The sequence below is a fragment of the Lepisma saccharinum genome, chromosome 2 (assembly GCF_977018435.1).
Source record: "Lepisma saccharinum chromosome 2, izLepSacc3.1, whole genome shotgun sequence".
Taxonomy (NCBI): Eukaryota; Metazoa; Arthropoda; class Insecta; order Zygentoma; family Lepismatidae; genus Lepisma; species Lepisma saccharinum.
Window position 1 is genome coordinate 203,354,819 of NC_139230.1, and position 27,738 is coordinate 203,382,556.

Below are 27,738 nucleotides of genomic sequence, written 5' to 3' on the forward strand. Positions count from 1 at the left end.
TGAGTTCTGGAAAGGTTTCCGAACTTTTCCAGAACTCACCTGGCAATAGCCCGAGAGAATCAGTTCAACATTCGTCGCCAGGGAAGCTTCAAGACTTTCTTCATATTATTATTATTATTATTATTATTATTATTATTATTATTATTATTATTATTATTATTATTATTATATTGTTAGCAAGCAGAAGTTATCGGTGCTATAGGTTTTTCATCACTACTTACTTCATAATAGTCACCATTTTTGCGGAATTTCTATATTTCAAAATATGAGGAACGCATTTCTTTTGTAAATGTGTTTGCGTAGCGCTAAGAAAAGTCTGCATTGCTAAGACGCACGCAGGTCATATCCCTTGTCCCTAATTACATTATGCGTAGGAAACGAATAACAAACTCTTTTTAAAAATATCTACGAACGTTGCTTTTCACATATGAACAAACTCATCCTGTTCTTTTCTCTCAGATAGTACCTAATTCTTTCAATTCTTTCAGTACAGAATATCCGACCTACGCTCTTTTCTTCTCTGATCCGCCCAACTTTTGTACTGTTCTTCGAAAGATGAAATAAGAGAAGCGAAGGCAACTTCCGCTGATTTGCAGAAATACGTCATGTGGTTTTGCACAATCTACTACTTTCTGCTCATTCGCTGAAAATATCGTACCGTACTCGTATTGCGGCAAATGCATTGTTCTCAGCTTGTTATCGGCTTCCACATGTTTTTCATACTACACCATGTGTGAGAATATTTGTGCGGCGAACTGTATTAACGAGCTTCAACTGAGATTTGCAATGCAAGAGCTTAGCTAGGAATTTAACGTTTAGGAGAAATCTTTCTTTTTTCGTTTGCAAATTTACAAAGATGAAGGACGTTACCTTTTGCGATGGTTATTCCCATGCATTTGCTTCGTTTTGAGTTTGTTTTTAAGTCCACTATATGCACAGAAAGGCTAATCGTGACTGCACCTGAAGTTTAATGTGGGATCCGAACCACTATGTGCCTCCACCGGGTATCGAACCCGGGACACTTTGATTACAAGGTTACGACGTTATCGCTACTCCATTGGTCTTTCCCATGTGTCTCCGTACATTCTATATCTCTTTCGCTTTTACACAGGGCCTTCTCGATGACGTAGTTCCGTGTGCCTCTATTGCATCATTCAGACGTGAAGTATCATCAGAAGACCTCGGATTTCTAGGTTCTAAAAAAATGCGCTTTTAGGTTTCTAAAATAGGCTCTAAAATTCTAAAATATGTCCTAAAAATCCTGAAATAGGTTCTAAAAATCCTAAAATAGGTTCTCAGAATCTTAAATTAGGCTCCAAAATCCAAAAACTAGGTTCCAAAAAGTGTAAAATGGTACAAAATTCCTGAAAACTACTGATTAAATACATTCGTTAATAACAAAATTTCACAAGAACCGTAACAAATCTTAATTGATATACCGGGTGGGGCACCTAAAGTACCACAGTGAATAGTTCCGAAACGCGAAGATTTACGGCAGTTCTGACGTCACCGATATAAATGTAGTCAAGGGGCCCAGTGGACAGAGCATGTCTGCTCTCTAGTCGCCATCTTGAAGTCTTCCATCTTGGATTCAGCTCATGTTCTTGAAATGGGAAGGGGGTCATGTGATACACGATTTCAGGCTAGAATTGACTCAGAAACACGAAACAGAAGTTGTTTTCTACATAACTTCATTCTGAAGAAAGTTGGTATTGACCCAAGTAGGATTGTCAGCAATGTAATGGCAGGTTGTTATCCTTGTTCCAGGTGAACCAGTATGTCGCAAACTCGTCAAGATCGCATAGAAATGGTGCTGCTGAGTGGTGGCCTCAGGGTGAGTGTGGACGTCCGCAATGCCCAGCATCCAGATTTGTCACAGATATCACAAGAAGATGTGGACCACATTCAGGGAGACCACCTCGAATAAGAAACGAGAGTGCCATTGATACGCGGTTTTCGCACAAACGACAAGCAGAATGCGGGTCACAAAAGTATCATACGTATTCGGGGTGCCGACAATTATCGGAAAGTCAAATGTCCCGAACGAAGGGGCATGTTTTGAAATGGAACGGGCCTGCGTTACATGATGCAAGTACAAATAAGGACGGAGATACGGATTGACATTGTAATAATGTTGAACAAAACAAAGTTCAGACTGCCCCACTTGACCGCCAGTACTGCTATGACGGATGCCGCCTGGCTGCCACGGCAGTCCTGCATCCGTCATAGCAGTACTTGGTCCACATCTTCTTGTGATGTCTGTTGCAAATCTGGATGCTGGGCATTGCGGACGCCCAGTGGAATAAATTGTGATTTGAAAACTGGAACGTTTTTTCTCTTTCAGACTTATACTGCTGACATATTCTTTGCCCAAACCTGGGAAGACTTTCGACTTCGTTTGCCGGAGAATATGACAACTGAGTACAGGTAGGTACAACAATTATTATTATTCCACAAATCTTTGCTTGACATACTTGCCGACTTATTATATTAAAATTGTCATGTATCGATAAACAGAACGAAGAAAAATTTCAAATCTGTATTCGGATTCGTAATTAGAATTTGAATACTTTACATATTAACATTTGGTTACAGTTGGTTTTCAAGCAGATCCAAATTACGATTGTAAACACAGTTCTTTGTTGTAGATTAGGCACACACAGGAGATGTACTACGTAGACATTTTCAGCGAAAAATGCAGGTTCGACCAGGACTCGAGACGATTCCACGCAGGTAAAACAGCGATAGAGAAAAATCAGGCGAGGCCAGCCCGTCTCGGCAGCTCAGTGGTGTCGACCTCCATGGCGGAGTGGTTAGCACAGCGCGCTGCAACGCCAGGGGTTCCGGGTTCGAGTCCCGGGTAAGACATGGGTATTTGTGTATATCCAGATGATAAGAAATGAAAATTGAGTAAAACCGAGAAATGAAACACTGTGAATAAAAGGTGAAAAAACGGGGAATACTACCGCTTAGGGGTATTCCTTTTTTAAAAAAAGTAAAAAGTGGTTAGAGTAATGTCACGGTATGCTAGAGACCCGGGTTCGAGTCCTGGTCGAGTCTGCATTTTTTGCTGAAAATGTCTACACAGTTCTTTGTGTATATAGTTAACTCTTATAATTGTGGCTGATTTTCTTGAACAGTTCTGGTGCGAGCTTCTCGTCTGCACACATCTCCTCAAGGCAAACATAGTGACTGGCAGTGCTCATTCTGTTGCACGAGTCCTTCGAAAGGGCAAACAAATAATAAAGGGTAAATTCTTTTCCTCTCGCCATCTGAAATCCCTTCTCCCACGTCGGTTGTCTTCCTTCTTCTCTGCTGTAAATATGGCAACGAAGTGTTCAAATTCCCCTCGCAAAGAGACCAGCGAGCTCTGGTTGGCAGAGAGCAAAGCATGTGCTGTCTCCAGTGTTCCTTTTAGTGGTGGAAATTCTCACGTGACGACTGCATCAGCAGACACCAGTGACGGGAACTGTACCAGAATAAATTGTCTGAGGTAAATTCGCTATACACAGTGGTATTCTATCTATCCAATTTCAGTGCAAAACATACTCGCTTGGAAAGAAGTCAGAGAACAACCGGAAGTATTAATTTTGAATACAAATTGGCTACAGCTAAAATAATGTACTCTTAATTTAATATATTAATAAAATATGCACTAGATGTTTACTATTATCTTAAGTTCAAATACTGTTGTTAACTTTCACAGGCTTCTTCAAGTTGAATGGCTGGAGAACATCTGGAGACCTGACTCCTTCTTCAAGAATGCCAAGCAGGTCACTTTTCAAACCATGACGATCCCAAACCACTACATGTGGTTGTACAGGGACAAGAAGATCTTGTACATGGTAAAGTAAGTATATGGTGGAGTAAGTCTTACAAAACTCGCCTCACAGTAAACTATGTTTGTACGTACATATTGTTCTCAGCTACATAGCTGAAAACGATAATGCAAAACAATCTTTGATCAAGGTTACAATTCAAAGAAATAGTATTCTCCCAGGTGAATGGTTTTACGAAATAGTTTTAATAAGTAAAGTTTATGTTCCTATCATCGTCAACCTTCGGTTTCATTTAATTCTTTGCCGTTGTCTTAAGAACTTGTGGAAATCTTCCAAATGAAAGTCACACGCTTATTCTGCGCTCAAACCGATTATAACGCGATGTTATGTTGGTTACTTATGCTGCTTCTTACCGTAATTTCCAGTATTTCAAAAAGTTTAGAAAATTCGCCGTATCCCTTCAGGCATATGATAGTTGAATTTATTTTTATTATATTTTTGGATTAATGAAAGTAGCTATTAAAGACAAATCATAGAAAATTATATTTATTTTACATTTATTCCTGTATAAAAATAATGAAATGTTAATAAATTGTCAATACAAGAGAGTGAAGCGGTGTATACACTTGAATGATTGACTTGGTTTATTTTACTTCGTTTTTCTGCCACTATTGGCTAATCGCGAAGATGAGGATGAGTGATGATACTATGAAGTTGATGAAGGTGCACTCACAAAGAACACCCAGGATTCGAACCCTGAACCCTTGGCGTCGTAGCACGCTGTGCTAACCACTCACACACGGTGTTCGGCTTACATTTGACCTAATATGCTTGATTACTTTATATTAAAGTGTTAATACACAATATAGTTCTAACAGAAACAAATAATGTGTTATGACTAGAATCCGGGACTTTATGTCCTATAAAACTGTAAAATATGTATGTTATTGTGTCATAAAAATTGAGAAATATGTCATGAAAATTGAAAACTATATCAGAAAAATTCAGAAATATTCCCAGTAAAAGCAAAAATATGCACACCAGTACTTTCGAATTACTCATTATATGGGAAGTCAGTATCTTCCAGGGAAGACTAGATGGGGGTGGGGTATTAAATGAAGTTAGAATTCCTTTAACCGAAGAATCACTCACACTCGCCTGGCTCAAACGACAAGTGATCTTGAGTCCCGTATTAGATTGCCTGTAATGTACGAACAATTGAAACTTGTTCACTTTCTGTCCGGTAGTTCTCGTGCCCGCGCAACAATGACGGAGAACGTTTTTCCTCAATAATGCTCACACGGCTTTCAATTGTCGCAGGATAAAAAAAAGGTGGAATGGATATTATTGTTTATAGTTGGTAAGAAAATACAACATCTGCTTTAATTTCTTCGTCCATAATTTCTTTATCCTGCAATTGATAATATAAACTATCCGTTGCGCTAAAGGTATGGAGAATAAGTTACATGAATAATCGATTATATGCAAGACAATTACGAAATTATACAGAAATATGTCTTATTACGAGAAAATTGAAGAAATATGTTGTAAAAACGCGAAATTGGAAAAATATGTCAAAATATGCCTTATCAAGTTCGTCTATTTTGGCTGATTTTCATCAGATACATAAAGATCTCACCCCAGTGTTCGATCCGATGACAAATATAAAATATCTTATAACACAAAAATTCGCGACCCTTATGACAAAAACTGATATAAATGAACCTAACTTTTCCAGTATGTCGGCCACGTTTGTGTTTTATTTATCTCCAACCATTGATTCATCGTCGATCGTTATCATTCCCTAGCGAGGCAGGAAAGATATAAACTTAATCAATCAAAGATCTCACTGTGGTTTCTGAATATACGTTTTGAACTTGTTACAACCAAAGTTTGGAAAAAATCTGGAAAGTGAATAATGCAGATTTCAATTTTCTTCCGTGCGACTTCAAATGTATATTTAATCAAGATATTTATCGGTGTAACAATTAACGTGTTTTGCACTGATCAAAAGAAATAAATTCTACTAAAAATTCTCCTTTTGGCAAAATGTTAATGGAATATCAGATCAGTAATAGGATTGTACAGCTTTATTATTTAAAAACAAACATATATATCAAATTTAAGGCATTGTGGTTATTACTGATTAGTTAATTATTAAAGGCACGGTTTATTGTCATTGTCTAGATTCCTCATATCTCTGTTTTGAACCATTTCAATCTTACGATGAGGGGTCCCTGGTTCGAATCCTGGCCTGGGCATGGATGTTTGTGAGTGTCCATTCATCATATCATCACTCATCCCCATCTCGCAAATTAGCCAAAAGTGGCACAAGGCGAAGTAAAATAAAGCAAATAAATCAATCTTACGATGGTCTGTCAACTGGAATGACAGGATGTTCTCTAACGCTTCGTCTGCAGTTTGTAATTTCTAAATTTTCGTCGCTTTTATGTGCCTCATGATTAAGGAACAAGTGAACGACAGTACGGGACCGAATCAGGAACCTTCCATGGTGAGATCATGAGTCGATCATTCAATGCACCCAGCCACCGAAGTGGCGCCTGTCTCATAATTTTAATTTTGGATCATGTAGTCAGTGCGAGCTTGTGTTTCCATGCTTACATAGCTTGGTTTCAAAATCTTCTTCATCGATCTATTGATATTTATATTGAGCACATCATCACATAGGCTATTTTCTACCATCAGACAACACGGGGATAAGTCCCTTAGCTAAAACAAAATTGAGACCATATTGAATAATATGTCTAAAAACTTCCTCATTAAATTTTGAAAACAAAGTCATTCATTCATTACTTAACAGGAGGCGTTGCCCACATTACAGCTATAAAACAAGTGTCTTTTCAAATTAATTGTTTATATAGGTTCCAAGAACTCAAACTATACTGTTTGCGAGGATAAAATCTCCTTAGCTGAGGATGTAAAGGGGCATTCCGCACACGCAAGGACGAACACAGGACAACACAACTCCACAGAGGATTATTCTGGTCGTGGATCCAGGCACCAGAGCCTCGTTGGCTTTGTAACAATTTGTAGGTGTTCTAAATGAGAGCTTTCATTCTTAGAGAAAATGAGGACATCGTCTTTTTGAGCCACCGAGAACAATATTCATAGCTTTCGCTAGACAAGCAGTCCCTTCTTTTAATCCAAAAGGCAAAAATAGATATATGAAGTGTTCCTGTACAAAGCTAGTAATATCACTTGAATTTTCTCTTAATAATATTTGTTGACAAGCAGATTTGATATCAAGAACAGAATATAGTTTAACTTTACTTAAACTACATAAGGTATCTTCGAGATTATTAGCAGGATATCCATCTCATAATATATGCTCATTAGCTTTTTGAAAATCTACAACCATTCGTTTTTTATTATTTCTGCCATATACAATGAACCTAGGCGAAGCATATGCTCCTTCTGTCGGTTTAATGATACCCTTTGATAGTAAATCATTAACAATGCCATCTAAATTATTTTCTTTTGTTGGTCCCAAGTTATAGGGCATACTACGGACAGGAATGTTGTCTATTAAAAGTATTTTGTATTCATAGTTCTTAAATCTGTCCAATATTGTTATTTAAAACATCAGAATAATTGTTTTTCAGCTCACCTAATTTTCTTTGGAAATCTTCGGATGAAACGCACGTTGCTGCCATTCCAATTCTTTCTTCGGATGAAGACTGCCTGAAGTTTTCACCATTTCCTTGTGGCCAGTGCTGTTGCGATGGCCGAGGAGTAAATGTCCTTGAAATAGTGCGTTGTGGCCCATCTCGTCCTCGAAGAGCCACTTGTGGTCCTCTTCGTTGCCACGTTTTCCCTTGTGATGAAGGAAACACTTTGAGCATTTAGATGAATATGTTATTTCTAAAATGACACATTTTGCATTACAATACTGTCACAGTTCTAACTTATCGGCTAGCGTACGTCACCAAATGGAAAAGATTCATTTAAGTATATAACCACACGGGATTCAGTTTGGAATTTTAGTCCAAGAATACAATCAACAGGCAATGTTGTTGCCACGAAAAAGGTCTCAGTCCACGAGTATGACTTACACTTCACATTTAGTCCTACCTTTTTTCTCAGATCCAATTGTGTTCCATTTCCCACTGTAAGTTTTTCATTACACTCGACTACATTCAATAGCCTTTTAGCATTTAATTTAGATAATATATCTTCTCTGATAATGGATACAGTACTTTCTGTATCAGTGCATACATTAACTGAAATATTTTCAATAATTATAGGCACAAACACTGCAAGTATTTTGTCACTTTTACCTTTTTCATAATTGATCGATGCCATTAAGTCTTTTGGACGCATCTTAGTGCAAAATTTTTGGAAATGACCAAAAACACCACAATATCTACACTGAATTGGCTTTTTGTGCAATACTTTTACACATCTGTCACCTGACAATAATTGAAAATATTTTGTAACACGTGACTGAGCTTGTATTAATTGTAAGTTTTTTTTTAAAATCTGATATTTTTACTGGAATTCCATGTAACATGAAATGTTGAGAATACTAAGGCAACATCTTTCAACAAAACATTTTACAAATTCATGTTCAGCCCACAACAAATTTAACAAATTTAATGCTCTCTTACGAGACTCAAGAAAATGTAAAGGATCTTCCTTGTCTGATAGCAATTTAAACACATAATTACTTGCAATAAATTCCTTGCCAGTTGTAATAACAATGTTATTAATAACATTTTCAACAATAGTTGACCTAGCAAAGTTCCATCTAATTTGACGTAACATAAATGTTTCAGATTTTCCTAGGCAATTTATGCAAAACAGACAATGGAATTTCTTTAATTGGAGAAAGTTGCTTTTTCGTATTAGTTAAACTTCATGCAGAAAATTGAATATGGATACACTATCGTCTTCTTTTACAATAGGGACTTGCGATGTGAAAGTACATTACAAGGTTTGTTGAGCAACTAGATTAGTTAATTTATCTAAACAGTAGCCACTAAAAATTGGCGAATTTGATCAAACAAAGTCCTCATTGTCATTCGATTCACTAGAAAAATAAATCAGATTGTGGCTTACAAGGAAATCGAGTACGTAACTGTTTAGAAGCTGGGTCGTTCTCACCTTGAACGCTATCAGTCGATTCCTGAGCATCAGTTTGGTGACCTTCAGCATTGCATATAGTCGAGGAAACAAGAGGTTGTTCCCGTGATACCATTGAGATCGAGAGAAGTATACATGGATGGACTGCAATGCATTAGTAAAATTTTCCATATTAGCAATGTTGCAAACCAAATTATCAGATTCGATTTATCAAAAACAATCTACGTGAGACAACCATGCTATCTTCTTTTGTAACCACCTTTAAAGTATAAGATGGCTACAAATTGTAACTACACTATGAATAGCAGAAGACCCATTACTATATTTGATCAGAGGTATTGTTGTCTCAATGATTAAAACATGTTTTGAAGTAGTACCAATAATCTTGCCGTCCCCTGTGGCGGAGTGGTTAGCACATCGCGCTAGGACGCCAGGGGTCCCGGATTCGAATCCTGGCCTGAGCATGGATGTTTGTGCTTGTCCATTCATCAATATCATCACTCATCCCCATCTTCGCAAATTAGCCAAAAGTGGCACGAAAAGCGAAGTAAAATAAAGCAAATCAAATCAAAAGTACCAATAATCTTTATTTATTACATAAAAACTCAAACATTCTTGAAACTATTCACATTAATATTCATTACAATGCAAAGCATGGACAATGGACAACCAAGATATAAATATTATGAATTAAAATTGCAACAAGTACTCGTCTCTTATAAACTAAAAGACTAATCGCGAACTTAAAGTAAAAAGGTTCTATCTGCACTTTTGTGCGAAAATGAGTTTGTGACCTTAAGCAGACCAATGGTTTACATTCTTTGTACTCCGTAGAGATCATGCTTCGAAGTACAGAGCATTCCCTGACATTCGCTACGAGACTCGGCGGCAAGCGGCCCGGCATCAGCGCTTGTCTTTCCCGGTGAACGGGTCCGCGACAGTCGCACGCTACAGTCTGTTTTTTTCGCTCACCTTGCCTTCGCTCTCTTTCCATTTCTGTTGACGTTGCAGACTGACCCCAGTATAATCCTACCTCAGACATTGTGTTGTGTCGTGTCGTGTCCGTGTGTTGAAGATTGTGGCTTATATGGCATCACAAAATTTACATTACAACAAAGGATTTATCTTGTCGAGTGTTACTTCGGAAAGAGGAATTGTGGAGAAGTGCGACAACGTTTTGCAACGAAATTTCCTGGTGTTCCCGTTCAACATAGGACCACTATATTAAACCTCGTAAAAAAGTTTAGAGTAACAGGGTCAGTTCTGAATAAAAGTGGAAAGAAAAACCCAAGTGTACTTACTGAGGAAAAACTCGATGAGATAGGACAAAGGTTAGAACAGTCTCCTCGGAAATCTATCCGCCGCCTCTCACAAGAAACGGGTATTTCAAAAACCCTCTAGGTCCCCCGATTTGTCAGCCTGCGATATTTATTTATGGGGAAATCTAAAAAATAAAATATTCAAAGACAATCCGCACACCATCCGTGAGTTAAAAGAGAGTATTGTACGAGAAATCGGGAGAATTACCGTAGGCGACGTTGCACGTGTAAATGCCAATTTCCTTCGGAGATGCCAGGAATGTGTTGCAGCAGAGGGACATCATTTCCAACATATTTTGTAGTCAAGGTTAGTAGTACACAATATGAAAACTGTAATTTTAATAGCCGACTTTACCGATTGTCGTGGACCCCGTTCGCCGGGAAAGACAAGCGCTGACGCCGAGCCGCTTACCGCCGAGTCTCGTAGCGAATGTCAGGGAATGCTCCGTATATTAGTTTTGAAGAAATGAACGGGGTAAAAAAAGTACTAGAATGTTTCAAAAATCGCGCAACCCAAACTTTGAAAATTTATATCACAAAAACCGTAAGAGATATTTACATCGGGTTTGCTGCATTATAAAGCCTCATCCTTGGAGATATTTTTAATGCTTAGCATTATCAATGTATTCCATACAGAAAATTAAATAAATTAATAACTGGCGGAAGACAGCGTTAAAATTTTTCCACACTACTAGTGTGTCTATTTCGAGAAACCGGAAGTGTATGGGACAAAACAAGAATTGGTCGCCATCGTTTTTAACCGATGTGCGTACACACCTGAGGAAACTTGCGTCTTAAGCGGACCTGTCACTTTCCAGTGCTGCTCATAGGGCTGTAAATAAAGCTACCCTAAAACCATATCGCATTCGCGCTGTTCAAGAACTGCGACACTTGATAAGGATACACGCTTGACGTACTGCAGGTTGTTTCGATATCTCATCGAAGAAAATGGCATCATTAATTAATTCCTTGTTTTTCACTGTTGAAGCTTGGTTCCATTTGAATGGTTATGTCAACAGCCAAAACAGCAGAAAATGGTCTTCTGAAAATCCTAATGCGTTCCACGAGGTACCACTCTATCCACAAAAACTTGGAGAATGGTGTGCCGCATCCCGACGACGTATTGTGAGTCCTATTTTATTTGAGTGAACAGTGGATGATATTGTGTACCGAGATATCATCACTCAGTTTATTTCCCTGCTTCAGGAGGATGAACGCGATTGCTGGTTTCAGCAAGATGGCGCTACTTGCCATACCTCCAACGAAAATATGGCATTTTTGCACGAGTTTTTTCATTAAAGGATTATTTCCAAAATATTGTGGCCCCCAGATCACCAGATTTATCCTCTCTAGATTTCTATTTTTGGGGTTACCTCAAAGGAGTAGTTTACAGGATACATCCAACCACCCTGGAATAATTAAAGACCAACATTGAAACTGCAATTTTGAACATTAAGGAGGAAACACTTCACCGAGTTTCAACCAACATGCTTAGAAGAGTGTGAGCATGTATCCTTCAGAAGGGCACCCGCTTTGAGCATCTCCTGTAAAAGTGACACTCTTGCTATTGTTGTCAGACTGTTTCTCTCTTCCAACTTGACAGCAATCAAAAATATCAAACACCAACAAATGATCCCACAAATTGTTATATCTCGACCACAAGGGGAAAAAAAACCTTCCGTCAAAAGCGTTCGCGCATCTTCCCTGCCGGTTTCGGTGCTCGGGGCAGTGTTGCCAGGTCAGACTTGAAAAATCGAGACATTGTTCCTTGGGAAACCAGAAGATCTGCTACAACATCCGATGATCTAATAATAGCAGATGAACAACGGTCTCGTGAGCGGGGGGCGGCATAGGCGTGCGCACTGGGGGGGGGGGGCAAGGGGACGTCCACAGATTTTTCCAGCGAGGGGGGAAACAATGTATTTTTATCAGGCGGGTAAGCGAGGCATATTACCCCGTAGTAATGTTGCCCTCTCAGAAAACGCCACTTGAGTTTGAAATTATCACGTTCATACATCTCTATTATAATAATGGATGTTAATTATTGTGACTGAAATCAACTCATACGTCTGAAATAATAGGTACTTTTATGTCAAAATTCATTTTCCAGAAGGGTAGGGGGTGGCGACCATCCTTGCTTCATCCTTGTTTCTTCTGGTCGTCCATGCCGCTATATAGTATATTAAGTAAATAGTATATTAAGGATAGAAAATTAAGTATTTTCAAGCCGATGAAAGTTGGAAGCAACTACGGGGGGGGGGGGGGTGCATTATTTCCTTTGTAATTGAACTATGCCGCTTCGTTCTCTAGCAAATTTCTTGTTATTAACACTCACATGCTTTATTCGTCAGTTATGCTGCCTCTATGTTGCTGCATTCAATATATATATATATATATATATATATATATATATATATATATATATATATATATATATATATATATATACTGGCTGACAAAAAAAGTGAAGCACCCAGAAGGAGTGGTCGAAGATTACCCCGTTTCGGTATACATGTATACCATTGATGTGTGAGTAAATGATTAGATGTACAAGGATCTGTAATGTGTAAAACGCCCACCAGAGGGCATTTGTGACGTCACCTCCTGTTGCTGATAACGTGGGACCAGTCACCTGCTGTGAGTCAGACAGTGCAGCACGAAGTTCAGAGAGGAAAACGAAGCACCGGCGATGCCTCGCAGACGCGTTAGACAGCCGATCCGGCAATTGACAGCATTTGACAGAGGCCGCATTGTGGGACTGCATGAGGCGGGTTGGTCGTATCTGGCAATTGCCAGGCATGTGGGCCATTCAGATGTCACAGTGGCCCGATGTTGGTATCAATGGGTACATGAGGGCACCCATGCGCGTCGTGCAGGTTCAGGTCGACCAAGAAACACCACCCCGAGGGAGGACAGTCGTATGGCGCTCCAAGCAGTGCGGGATCCCACAACTTCGGCACCCGTCATCCGAGAACATGTACTGGACACTCTACAACATCCTGTGAGTTCCCGCACAGTGTCTCGACGACTCGCATCCGCCGGATTCGGGTCCTACCGCCCCATGCGCCGGTTGCCGTTGACGCCACAACACCGACGCCTGCGGTTGCTGTGGTGCCGTGCTCGGGAGGCATGGACAGAGGGCGAATGGCGTCGCATCATGTTCAGTGATGAGTCTCGCTTCTCCATGACCTCCGATAACCATCGTGTGCGGGTGTGGCGGCGTCGAGGGCAGAGGGCACATCCTGCCTACATTGTGGAGAGACACACAGGTGCGACCCCTGGCATCATGGTGTGGGGAGCCATTGGATATGCGTTCAGGTCACCTTTAATAGTGCTTCGGCAGACTTTGACGGCACAGCGATACGTCACAGACATTCTGCGTCCACACGTCCTACCCCTTATGACACAGCACCCTGGGACAGTGTTCCAACAAAATAATGCATGCCCACACACAGCCCATGTGTCTATGGACTGCCTAGAGCATGTTGAGGTCCTCCCGTGGCCAGCACGATCCCCGGACCTCTCCATCATTGAACATGTGTGGGATGACATTGGACGGGGACTCCGTCCTAGTGCCAACCTGCGGGATCTGGAGGGACAGCTGCAACACCTGTGGACGAACGTGCCTCAGGAGAGGATCCAAAGGCTGTTTGACACTATTCCGAACCGCATAAGGGCATGCATTGCGGCCAGAGGGGGTGAGACACCCTACTGACCTGGCGCCACCATTCCACCTGTAACTGCTAACGGCCTTGACTCTTGCATCCTATATTGTAATCAGTTCAATAAAGCAACATGGACTTTCAGCATATGTAGTTTCATTCACGTCCAACCACTTCTTCTGGGTGCTTAACTTTTTTTGTCAGCCAGTGTATATATATATCACACATGTATAAAATAATTTGTCCACGCTAAGAAATCAGTGTTTCTACCTAGTAAGGCAAGGACGTTTCACTGTGTCTGTGTCACATCATCCATTTCATTAGTTTTTCATTCATCCACATTGTAGTACTTAGCCGTAGAGGCACAAAAGCGACGTAAAATAACTAAAATAGAAATAGATTTTCGGGTGGGATAAAATACAACCATCTAAAAATAGTAATGTAGTAATAGTAATAAAATAATAATAATGTCCTAGCACAATTGAGTATCGTTTGGCATAATTTCACAGTTCAAACAGCACTTTTCATGGCTTGGTGGAGTTCCACTCTATCTCTTCCCTCCATGTTCAAGTAAGATGAGCAGGAAACGTGTTTTTGAGCAGGCCGTTGGAGGTGCCATAGCAATAGTTTTTATTAATGAATTCTCCCGAGAAATCAACAGGTCTGGCAACACTGACATTGGCCCGGCCGAAGGCTCCTTCTCCCTGTCCTTTTTCCCACCCGCCAGCGCGATGAGATTCTGCGCAGGTTTCTTTACTTGTGGTTCCACCATAAGTGTTGGTATTTACAGTTGAACATCAATTCCCGGATGTTTTCAGCAAATTATCAATGTTTATAAAATAATGTAATTGTTTTTGTTTGGATAAATAATAACAAATTTATTGACCCAGTGATAGCCTACATGATTAGTTTAGTGATTTAATCGGAACACTTAATGTCGAAATTGTAAAAATAATAATAAAGAAAAAGTAGTAAAACCCTATAGCGCTACAGCCCAATATTGGGCTAAGGCTTACCTACCGACTGCTGGCCTCCCTCCCACGCGAGCCACCAAGGGGGCGTGGAGATCTGCAGCCGGACTAGGGGGACGGGTGGTCAGTCCGACCGACCCCCAGCCGTTGTAGGACTTCGCGACCGGATTACGCTCACTCACTCGGAGCTCCCCAATTTCCTCACGATGGTGGGTTGCCACCGGCCCTATATAAAATTCCCGGAGACTGAACCCGGGATCGAACCTATGCCGTCCCGCAACCGCCGCCCAAAGCATGATGCCTTAGACCGCACGGCCACGGAGAGACACAAACACAAAAAAGCCTCGACGAAATTCGGACGTGTAGTAGCCGCACTTATGACTCGCCGTTACCATTTCGTAACAAGCTCACGTCAGCTTTGTTCGAATGGCAGGGTTGCCAGGTGCGTAGAAATTTACACTTAAAGGTCAAATTTCGGTGTAGATTTATGATTTTGATTTTTCATGCAAATGTAGGGCCAATGTTTAAGCACGTATTGCGTGCGTCTGTTTACAAATTTTCGACCTGCTAGTGTTGCCAGCTACGGAGATATGTCCCAAATATGGCACTTTTTCACTGAAACCCATAAAATCGCCAGTCATAAATCCATCAAATGCTTCACATGATCATTATTGGTCGCAAATCACAGATTGACATGTCATCAGTCATCAGACTTCTAATTGTTATTGATTGATTTAATTTACTTTAGTTCGCGTTTTGTGCCTCTTGGCTAATTTGCGAAGATGGGGATGAGTGATGAAATGATGAAATTGATCAATGGACATTCACAAACAACCAAGCCCGAGCGGGATTAGAACCCGGGACCCTTGGCGTCGCAGCGCAATGTGCTAACCACTCGGCCATAGGGTTCGGCAACTTCTAATTGTAACTCTCCGATAATTTCTTATATAATGTTGTCACTTAAAAGTGCATTTTTGGAAGAAAAAAATTATTGCTGTCTTCCGCCAGTTATTAATTTATTTAATTTTTTGTATGGAATAAATTGGTAATGTTAAGCATTGAAAAGTATCTCAAAGGATGAGGCTTTATAATGCAGCAAACCCGATGTAAATATCTCTTACGGTTTTTGTGATATAAATTTTCAAAGTTTCGGTTGCGCGACTTTTGAAACACTCATCTGTAAATGAGGTTTTAAGTTAGGGTAAAAAAGTTCTATCTGCTTTGTTTCCAGTCTTTGTGACTACCAGACAAATGGCACAACGTTCATCTCCTATGTATCCATCTATTGGAACCTTCAACATAGAGAGGAAGCAATTAAGTAATGAAAAAGTGTCAGATCTCACTTATATGATGAAGTGGATGCCGGTTGTGGACCAACATTATTTTACTACGGTGCTGAAGAGAAATATATAAGATACTTTTTTTCCCATTTGTTTACAGTCTTGTTGCCAATCAGAAGGATATGCAGTAGCCTGTTATGTTAAAATGAACGTTTTGTGTTTCCACTAGGATTATATACTGCAACACTATTTACAACATGTTTACTTCTTTCAACTGACTCACATGTCAATACTTTCTATTAAACATTATTTCAAAATCCAATCTTCACACTCTTACGTAATTGGTTTATAGTATTCGATTAAACAATTTGTATTATTTTGTACTCTGGAGCACCTTTTACATCTTATTTACTTTAACGTGGACATAGTTCATGCAGAATATACAGGGTTATTATAAATGATGGACCCATTTTCAAAACGTCATAGGTAGGGAAGTACATATCCAAATTGAACAAGCTATATACCAATGGAAAGAGGAAGGTTAAAAGTTTCTGGCCGGCAGCAGCCGGCGGGCTGTGGTGGTTGCGGAAGCGGCCAGTAGAGTTCGCGAGAGGTCCGGCTCTGTCAGTTGTGAGCGAGATGGCGACCTTGGAGCACAAGGTTTTCTGCGTGCTTGAGTTCGCGAAAAGTGAGTCGCAATTTGCAGTGCAGCGGGCATTCCGTACCAAATTCGGTAGCAAACCACCAACTGAACGATCTGCGTAACCGGATCACTGCTGCCGTGCACTCGGTAACAGCAGATATGCTTACGCGTGTGTGGAACGAGTTTGGCTACCGCGTCGATGTTTGCCGTGCAGCCAATGGTGGCCACATTGAACATTTATAACAGTTACAAACATTGTGGTAACAAACTTTGAACCTTCTTCTTTCCATTGGTTCACTTTGGATTTGTACCTCAATAAATATGATGTTTTGAAAATGGGTCCATCATTTATAATAACCCTGTAGAATAACTAGAGAGAGAATATAACTAATTTCTCACCTTTATTTTTTTGCAAATTCGTCGTTGCAATACCTGAACATTAGTAATATTTTTTCATTAATTTTCCTGTATATATTAGAGAGGGAAGGATCACTATACAAATGCCAGAGGCACAACTTGTTGGAATAATTAGTTTTCTCCGTGCACGTAGTCAAATCTTTAACTAGCTCTCCTGAGAATATTACGACTTAGCAGATAGAACCTTTTTACTTCAAGGTAATAGAATTTGCTATTTTAAAAGCTACGTCCATGACTGTTTTCGTGTTAAGCCATTTGCTTTCCAAAACTTGTTGATGGATAATACAGTGGTACGAGTATGCTAGGAAATCAGGGAAGTCTACATGCTGTCGGCAGAGGGCAATAAAGCCATTAACGTGCCCGGTCATTGATTTTGCCCCATCAGTAGTAATGGAAACAAGTTTGTGCAATGGAACATTAAGCTTTGTAACAAAAGAATGAAATGAATTAAATATGCCTTGCCCTATAGTTCTCACTTTCAAAGATATCATTCCTAACAGTTCTTCTTTAACTGTAAAATATACCAAAAACCATCCTAATAAAAACTAGTAACTGAGCTGTGTCTCTGATGTCCGTAGATTCATCCAATTGAAGTGAGAAGCAACACAATTAGAAAGATCTTTCAATAATTGTTCAGTTATGTTTTGACTCATTTTCTCGATTCGCCGCACGACAGTGTTTCTTGATAATTGAACATCTTTAACAGCAGCTGAGATATCTTTCTGCTTCTTATTTCCCTCAAAAAGATTATCGGCTATTTCCAGAAAACAATCTTTTACGAATTCCCCTTCGGTAAACGATCTGCAAACTCTACTCTAGAGTTTCCGTTGGCCCGTTACAGCGGGAAGTCCTCCGCTCTGTCCAATTCGAGCGCAGTTGCATCACTCACAGAGCGGCCATTTCTCTCAAGTTAATTCTGCTGGACTGTAGTATGTGTACTCTGCGGCTGCTCAGGAAGGAAGAACTCCTCAAAACGCGAAGCCTTTTCTCCCCCAGCAGAGAACATCACGTGATCAGATTAAAAAGACAATCGAATGCACGATAGTGTCAGATCCTGTACATTTTTATATTTCCTGTAACGAACAGGTCACAACCTACAAGAAGCAGTTACCGGTGTACTACGGAGAGATGAGGCAAAAAATCTTGGATTTCGTTTCATATTCAGGTACTGGTGCCAGTCGAACAGGTTGAAATATAAGAGTACTTAAAAAGTTTCATTTCTTTCACTGATGGTATCTTATACTAACTCTCTGTGTCTATTTTCTAGGCTGACTCTTAAGCTGTCTTGCGCCATGACGTTCACAGTCTACCCTCATGACACACAGGAATGCAAGCTGCAAATGGAGAGCTGTAAGCATTCTTAATTTTTATTCTTGTTATCTAACAGAAAACATCCATCACCTACTCCAGGTCAACAATCATGCATTTGAGGTGTTCTATAAAATTTATATCAGATTTGACTTACGATCCGGTAATGAACTAAGTTCAAGCTTCTGTCAAGCTAACTGTCGATTTGTCGATCTTAGATCAAATCCTGATCTTGGGTCGAAGAAATATGTTTGGCAACGTGGCAAATCCAGACATGTCGCTTGTGTGCCTGTGATGTTGCCAATTGTCCAACATTGAACAGCAAACATTTTAAAGTCGGTTTCGGAAAATGCATGTATTTAATATTTGAATAAAAAATACATCTGAGGTGCTGGACGTAGTAAATATTCGAACCTGTTGCAAATTTAGTAAAATCACGTAAATTAGATACTAAACGGCCATTTATTGCTTGTGCGAGTTCCACGTGGATGATTTGTCATTGCCTACGAAAGCAACTATCGGTTCTCGGTTGCAAAGGGAAGAAAATATGCTTGCATAAATAGATTTTTTAAAAAAGAATCTGTATTTCTTTTTAATGCTAAGAAGAGATATAACAACTTTCTTATACTCGGATTTGGAGCTATTGTTCATGTTAGGAGATGTTTATTACATTTGTTTTGTAATTACACGATAACTTGTTACAGGTGGACCATTAGCTCCTGTAAGTAGTATACGGAATTTTCCTTGCACTCAATTGAATAACCTACGTTGTGAAATGTAAAATGTGTTTGCGTTTTCCCTAATGGAAAGAAATATTGAAACAACAATGGCGTTTGTCCTCTCGGATGTAAATTATGCCCAAAACAAATAATATTCGAAATAAAATATGTGTCATTTATGTATCAGGAGGAGAGACAGCTTTACCAACTAAAATGCAACGTGCTCGGTTCATAAAGCAGTAGACTACAGCCAAAGTTACATGCTCTGTTCCATTCTGCGGGGGTCCAGACATTTTAGTGCGGACATTTTGGTGCTAGGACATTTTGGTGCCAGGTCATTTTGGTGCTAGGATATTTTGGTGCCTTTCTCTAAATACTGAATGTTAGTTACTTCCTCATCACTTCAAAAATGTGTTCTCCCGGGTTCGAATCCCGCTCGGGCATGATTGTTTGTGATTGTCCATTCATCAATTTCATCATTTCATCACTCATACCCATCTTCGCAAATTAGCCAAGAGGCACAAAACGCGAAGTAAAATAAAATAAATAAATCAATCAAATCAAAAATGTGTTCTGTAGTGAATAGTTATCATGGTGGAAAGAAACTAATCCAATCAGAATCACAAAAACAGGACAGCAATTTCTGTTATACGATTATGGCCAAGACCAATAGGATTCTTCTATTTGGAACTAAAGCCAGCCTGGAACTTATCAAGAATTCATCAAGATGGTTTGCGGATGGGACATTTAAGGTTGCAACTACTTTATTTTATCAGCTGTATACAATCCACGTGCAGATAAGGAGCTTGGTACTACCAGCGTTGTACGTATTGATGGCAAACAAACGTAGGACGTCCGCAGCGAAGAGGTGGAAGGCGTCAGCCGAAGTTCTCCGTCGGACTTTGGAATCACTACGGACGCAGGTGTCCTAAATGGAGATGGAAATGCTGTGGATGGCTGGCATCGAGGATTGCAGTTGTATGTTTTCCAGTAGCGGCTTCTGCCTATTCGTACATTCGCACGTGCACACCCAAATAAATCTGCAATGCAATTCATTTTTATTATACTTATTCACTAGACACTATCTCCTTCAAAACATCAAACTTTCCGAAGCCCAATCGCCCCATCGGGTTCGCATTACCAGTGCCTGCCGCTTAGATACGTTCGCTCGGAACACAAGTCGCCCTGTTCTCGTTTGCCGCTGTTTGCAGCACGTAAGAAAAGATAAGGGAGTCGCTCTTCTAGATCGCGGTATTGGCCTCCCCCATGGCGCAGTGGTAGCGTCATTGCCTTGTAATCAAGGGGTCTCGGGTTCGATACCCGGTGGAGGCACAAGTGGTTCGGATCCCACTTTAAAGTGTAGGTCCATTCCCGATTAGCCTTACTGTGCATAAAGTGGACTTAAAACAGCAACTCAAACCAAAATAGATCGCGGTATTATGGGCTGAGTAAGTTCTGTTATTTTCTTTAATATTTATTATTCTCTTGATTTCGCTTGCTTCTGTCGGTCATTAGAAATAAACAACTGCTAGATAGATTACAACTGATTTTCTGCTACCTTGTTTGTAGGAGCGGGAAGATCCTCGGTTTGGCGGCCCCACGAGGTCGGCGCCCCGGATAATCGCCTGGCCCTGCTTGTTTGATGTATGCAAATGTTATTATTCTTGTTCACTATTATTAGTGGAGCGAAGGAGAAAATTTTTACCAAATATTTTGAAAATTGACAATAATATTGAATATTGTAGATCGGTATTTCTATGTTTATAGTGATTTTATCAGGTTATCGAATGTTGAATTATCTATACCCAATAACATCGCTCTTCTCGTGATCGACGGAAAATTCACCGAAGTATTTCCAATTTATATATATTAATATTTTTTTATATTTTTCATGAAATAAAACTCTCTCATAGCCTCATTTTCAGTAAAAGGTGATCATAATTTGGGTTCCCAATACCTTTAGGATGTACGCAAAAACGGGTGCGAGTATTTGAGAGGGTTGATAACACTTCTTCTGGACACGAATCTGAAGTGCACACCCATTAAGTCAGACCACGAGCCGCCACTGATGTTTCCGCCTACCATCCCATGATTTGGCGGTTCCTGAAAGTCCTGCGTCGAGAAGTAGCTCTGAACGTAACTCGCTATGGACAGATAATCAGTGGAAACGTCGAGCGGCCAAGAAAGAGATTCAAAGACTGTTGTGTTCGACTAGAAAAACTCGTTACTGCATATGATAGGACAGACATCGTTTGGTACCTACGAGGTGTTGCTCGTAATGTTTCCATGTAAAATTGCTTCTATGAAGGGACACAATAAAGAGAGATCAATTCCAAAGAACATTATTTTCTTTCTGTGCATAAAGTTATATGTTGCACCAAAAGGTCCTGGCACCAAAATGTCCTAGCACCAGAATGTCCTAGCACCAAAATGTCCTGGCACCAAAATGTCCGAACCAAAATGTCCGGCACCAAAATGTCCTAGACCCATTCTGCGGACAAAATTTAATTGCAGTGACACTTGGCTGGATTCAGTAAAGCGAAATGGTAATATTTTTATACTCTCTCTTCATCCCAACGCAAGTTTCACAATGATATCGACAAGAAAACGTAAGCGGGTCATATTTTCTGTTTGTATCAATACTTGATTCTTCTCAAGTTACCTTTCTCTGATCGTGAAATTAAACAATGTTACAGTATTTTGCAGTCATTTAAGGCAAATTTCAAGAAAAAAGTACATGGTATTTCAAACAGTAAATAACAACGACACACGATATATGTAAAGAAAGAAATATGTAAGAAATATTTATCATTGTTCACCTCGTTGTGCATGCTTCTTCTTTATTATTATTATGGAAACAGGATTTTATGAATTGATTCTCCCGTCTTGCCGCATACGATCACTTGCAACACATTTTACAAGCAAATATTCGTTAGCACAGCCATGTTACAACAGCTGAACTACGGTCAATGTCTGCTGATCGGAGAAAATTCGCGGGTCAACTTTGACCGCAGGTCGCAGAGACTTAATCTCAGTTAAACTTCTATACAACAAAAAAATCAGAGTTCAGCGTGACTGCAGATCAATTTTACTGGCTAATCGAGGATCAACTGTTTTCTACTGTACAATCGGGCCCTAAGCTACATAATGATTACATGCTGTTATATCTTTATTCTTACACAGCCTTTATTCATCTAATAATAACGTACAATATTAATTAATTTACATATTTAATTAATAGGTATTATTCTAATTTATTATTATTATTATCCTTTTAATGTTTTAGATCTTCTACTCACTAACATTTCCACTTGTAACATTAGTTTTAATGAACATCCTTTATCTAAAATTGATAAGTTTCATCCACCGTTCTAATTTTATTTTGAATTGGATAAGTCTAAGAAAGACAATACAGATACAAGGGAAAATAATATTTATAGATGTCTTAATTTCGCTAAAGGTGATTATGTGAATGTTTATAATAAATTGTTACATTTTCCATATATGGTTGAAATATCTAATGATGTACAACAATCTGCTATGGATCTGACTAGAAATGTATATGCAATATTAAAGAACAATATTCCTTCAAAAGTTTAAAGAACAAATAATCAACTGCCTTGGATGACAAAGAAACTAAAGAGAATGATCAATATAAAGAGAAGGTATCATGATAATTTTAAACTTACAAATAAGTGTCAATATTACAGTACTTATTCCCAATTAAGGAAAGATGCTAAAAAGGAATATTCTAAGAAATGTGGCTGTAAAAAGTGTAGGAAGCATTTTTGAGGAAAAGCGGACAAACAACATTTTCTGAATGTATTTGATGTGCTGAATATTCCGAATATTTTGTTTGCCACTCTAGATTTTGATGTTATGTGCTTCAAATCGCTAAAAACAAAAATGACGGCCATATGAAATGAGCTCCAAGTAACTTTTGAAGGAGCAGAAACAAAATAGTGATCTTGGTGTCAAACATTATGTTTTTGGGTATGCTGAATCCAAATATTATGTTTTCTAATCTGAAATTTTAAGCTATGTGCTCCAAATCGCTAAAAAGCAAAATGGCGGCCATACGAAATGAGCTCCAAATAACGTTTGAAGGAGCAGAAACAAGATAGTGATCTTGGTGTCAAACATTATGTTTTTGGGTATGCTGAATCCAAATATTATGTTTTCTAATCTGACATTTTTGAAAATTGTTGTAGTTTTTTTTCCTCTTTTTTAAACAAAAGAACCACAAAAATGACTAAACCTATAATAGGCTATCTTTTTTTTCTTTTTTTACTTTATTTCAGAATGATAGAAACATAGAACCATGGATCCACTTATAAATTTGAAAAGACCTGCACCTGTGAGCCATCATCTTAAGATGTTTCTTATCAGTTCCTCCAGAACATTGCCACAAACAAAGGATTTAGCTACTTCAGATATTCAAGATACTCTCCTCAAAGCTGAAACACTGGACCAGGTAAAGCTAGACACCTTTGTGAAGGAAAGGATGATGGCCCCCTGGTAAAAGTTACACACAAGTCAAGTTAAGTGATCCTCTACATAAGTCAAATGCAAAGACCTTTAATTCCCTCTATGAAGTTAATTTGGTAGTAAGTGGCAAGGAAACCATTTTGAAAATTGACAGGAATATTCTCCAGCGCCTCGTAACTGCCTATGAGGCAGGTCGTAATGTGGATCTTAATCGCATTTTGTGTCATTAACTAATGCCAATTCCAATCTCCCTTGACAACACAAGCGGAAGTCTGAGAAGAGGAAACGAAGCCATTCTAGCTGATGTGATGACCAAGGATGTAATTTGTCCACCTGATATATCAATTCCGTCTGCGTAATGCCTTATAATAGATGGTGAAGCATTAGTTGTTGCACTTGGAAAGCCTGCAGGAGTTTTTAAACTTTGGTTAACTGGCAGATGAATTTCTTAACCTTGTTCTTTCTATGGGAAGAAGCTTTAAGAGGATTGATGTCACCTTTGATCGGTATAACGCAACTTCAATCAAGGCTGGAACAAGTGATAGGCGCTTGAAACATGCTCATTTAGTAAAGAGAGTAATAGAAAATGGATCCGTGCCAATCCCCAACAAATTCAGTGACTTTCTTGCTAACTCAGAGAATAAAAAAGATTTGGCCTGTTTTCTCTCTAATCATTTGATCGACAATGCTCCTGAAGACAAAATACTTGTGGTTTCCGGTGGATTTCACAAGGAGGATGACGTACGGACAAACAATCGTGATTTGTCTATTGAAGGATTGCAGGCAATCCACGGAGAGGCGGACACGCGCATTGTACTTCACTGTCTTCATTCTGGTGCTGATAACATTGTTGTCTCAGCACGTGATGCAGATTTATTAGTGCAATTGGTAGCGTTATTTCACAAGATTAGATGTACGAAATTGTGGTTGCGAGCAGGAACATAATAATAATAATAATAATAATAATAAAAACACATTCCAGTACATGAAGTCAGGCAGAAGCTTTCATTTACGGATCCTGTCTTCGAAACTCTCATCCGATTCCACGCCATAACAGGATGCGACACAGTATCCTACGTTGCTGGGATCAGTAAGAAGACAGCATGGAAAATATTTAACACTAGTAATAATGATCTACTAAATCTTGGTGTTGGCGAATTGAAACAAGAAACAGCACACAAGGCAGAGAAGTTCATATGCGAGTTGTAAGGTGAACCGAAGGCAAGCAGCTGTAATGAAGCCAGAGTAAATCTGTTCAGCAAAGGAAAAACACCACAAGCACTGCCCCCCCCCCCCCACTACCGATGCTCTACGGTTACAAGTACAACGGGCCCACTATCAAGCCATGGTGTGGAGGCAGTCGGCCATACCAAAACCTGTTACCACCACCTAGTATCTTGGGATGGAAAATGGTTGATGGACAGCGCTTTCCAAAACTTCAATCGCTGCCACCAATTCCACAACCCTGCTACGACATTGTCACCTGCGGATGTTTGGGTGGTTGTATATCCGCTACATGTTCCTGCAGGAAAGGCCAGCTTGTATGTACTGCAGCTTGCAAATGTGCAGATACTGGCACTAAGGAGTGCATGAATATCCGTGACTAGAAAAATGTTATACTATTTTTGTAGGCAAAATAAGGTTGAATAAGGATAACATGCGGATTTATCATACACTGGTACTGTTAATATTTCAATATGGTCTTATGTTTTGAATAATATTATTATTTTGCATCTTTACTTTAGCAATGTTCTATACTTTTTTCTGTATTAAAAACCTACTGTTACACTGTTTTATTCCTGGTTCAAAAGTATGGATACGAATAATTGCATTTATGCACGTAGCCGCCATTTTGTTTTTTAGCGATTTGGAACAAACAGCTTAAAATTTCAGATTAGAAAACATAATATTTGGATTCAGCATACCCAAAAACATAATGTTTGACACCAAGATCACTATCTTGTTTCTGCTCCTTCAAACGTTATTTGGAGCTCATTTCGTATGGCCGCCATTTTGTTTTTTATCGATTTGGAGCACATAGCTTAAAATTTCAGATTAGAAAACATAATATTTGGATTCAGCATACCCAAAAACATAATGTTTGACACCAAGATCACTATTTTGTTTCTGCTCCTTCAAAAGTTAATAGGAACTCATTTCGTATGGCCGCCATTTTGTTTTTTTAGTGATTTGAAGCATATAACACCAAAATCGAGAGTGGCAAACAAAATATTCGTAATCAGCACATCAAATACATTCAGAAAATGTTGTTTGCCCGCTTTTCCTCAAAAATGCTTCCTACAGTCAGAATTTTCGAAAATTGTCCCAGTCTATAGAGGAGCAATAGTAATCCTGGTGACAAGAATGCTTTCTGGTTTCAATTTAATAGAAAGAAGCGAGAAAATGTTATCACTGAAATTATTTATGATAATGATGTACTGTTCAATGAATATGATATTGCTAATGCTTTTAGTAAACTTTTTCACAAATCTTTCTCAAAAAGAAGTCATGTAAATTTTAAAAATATTAATCTTCATTCATACACCAACTTAATTTATGTACCTGTTATCTTGGAAAAGGAGGTAAGTGATACAATTAACAAACTGAAAGGCAGGTCTTCAATAGGCCCTGATGGCATACCTAATTTTATTTTGAAAGCAAATAAGGATGTTTTTGTACCATTGTTATCTAAAATTTACTTGTCACTTACTTCTGGAATATTTCCAGTTATCTGAAAAAATATGTTTATTGTACCTGTAACTAAAAACAAAGATGGAAAAGTCAATGATCTAAATAATTATAGACCAATTACTATATTAAATGCCATGGCAAAGGTTTTTGAACACATAAATGCTGACTATTTGTCTTTTTCTTCTAAACAATATATTGATGGAACTCAGCATAGGTTTTTTTTTTAGAAAAAGATCTACTATTAGAAATTTATTGGTTTTAATAGTCTCTCTTAAATCTAACATTAGGAAGCAATCCCAGACTGATATTTTATTTATTGACATGGCTAAAGTTTTTGATAGTGTCAGCCATCAGCTATTAATTTATAAACTCGACCAAATGGGATTATCACCACGATTTCTGAAATGGTTTTCCAACTTTCTAGTAAATAGAACTTTCCCTGTTAAGATTGGTGAAACAACTTCTAAAAGATGAATATTTTGTGGAGTACCTCAAGGGTCGCCACTTGGCCCAATTCTGTTCGTTGCTTTTATCAATGATGTTACGTTATGTTTTAAATCTAGCACATACAGATGATATAAGAAAATGTTAAGAGTATTTTAACAAATAATGATGTCGTTCGACTTCAGGCTGATTTCGATAGAATGACATATTGATGCAAGATTAATGAAATGGAAAATAACTTGAAAAAGTGTAAAGTTTTAAGATGTACTAAGAAAGTTCATTATATAGTCTCCAACTATTATATTTATCAAAATAAAATCCAAGTGTGCGACAGTCATAAAGACTTAGGAATATTAATAGACTCCTCTCTCATATTTGATGAGCACATTTCAGAAATTTGCAAAAGAGCAAAGAGGATGCTTGGTTATATATTTTTCTCATGGAAAGTTCTTTTTAAAAAGAACATACCTTAATATTCCTGTATAAAACGATAGTTCGTCCTATACTTGAATATGCAAATGAATTATGGTTTCTGACAGCAACCAGTCACCTTCAAAAAGTTGAATCAGTTTAAAAACTTTTTATCTGCATATTATGCACAAAGTTTTAAAAAAAATACTATGACCAACATTACTCTGGTTAACACAGTTGAATATGTTTACCTTAGAAGAAAGAAGAAAAATGAAAAGAATAAATTTTGTAGAGAGGAACTTAACTTTCCAAGTTGACAGTGAATATTTTTTGAATTATATAGCTTATAAAATTCCCAGATATTCCCATAGGTATATCTCAATGCTTACATGTGTAAATAAGACCAGAGGTTTAGTACCTGATCTTGTTGAAACCTACAATTTGAATTTATTATGATGTATAAGATTTCAGGATTCACTGTTTTATTTTATAATTATGTATTC

At 38.6% G+C, this 27,738-nt stretch overlaps 1 protein-coding gene across 1 annotated transcript in view; it reads left to right on the forward strand.

The window, feature by feature from the left end:
* LOC145983831 (glycine receptor subunit alpha-2-like) overlaps nt 1-27,738 on the forward strand; it is a 68,093-nt gene that overhangs the window by 25,544 nt on the left and 14,811 nt on the right. The window contains exons 3-5 of the mRNA XM_083116876.1: nt 2,345-2,427; nt 3,707-3,850; nt 18,442-18,524. Of these exons, the coding sequence (XP_082973002.1) occupies nt 2,345-2,427; nt 3,707-3,850; nt 18,442-18,524 (310 nt within the window). The remainder of the gene's footprint in view (nt 1-2,344; nt 2,428-3,706; nt 3,851-18,441; nt 18,525-27,738) is intronic.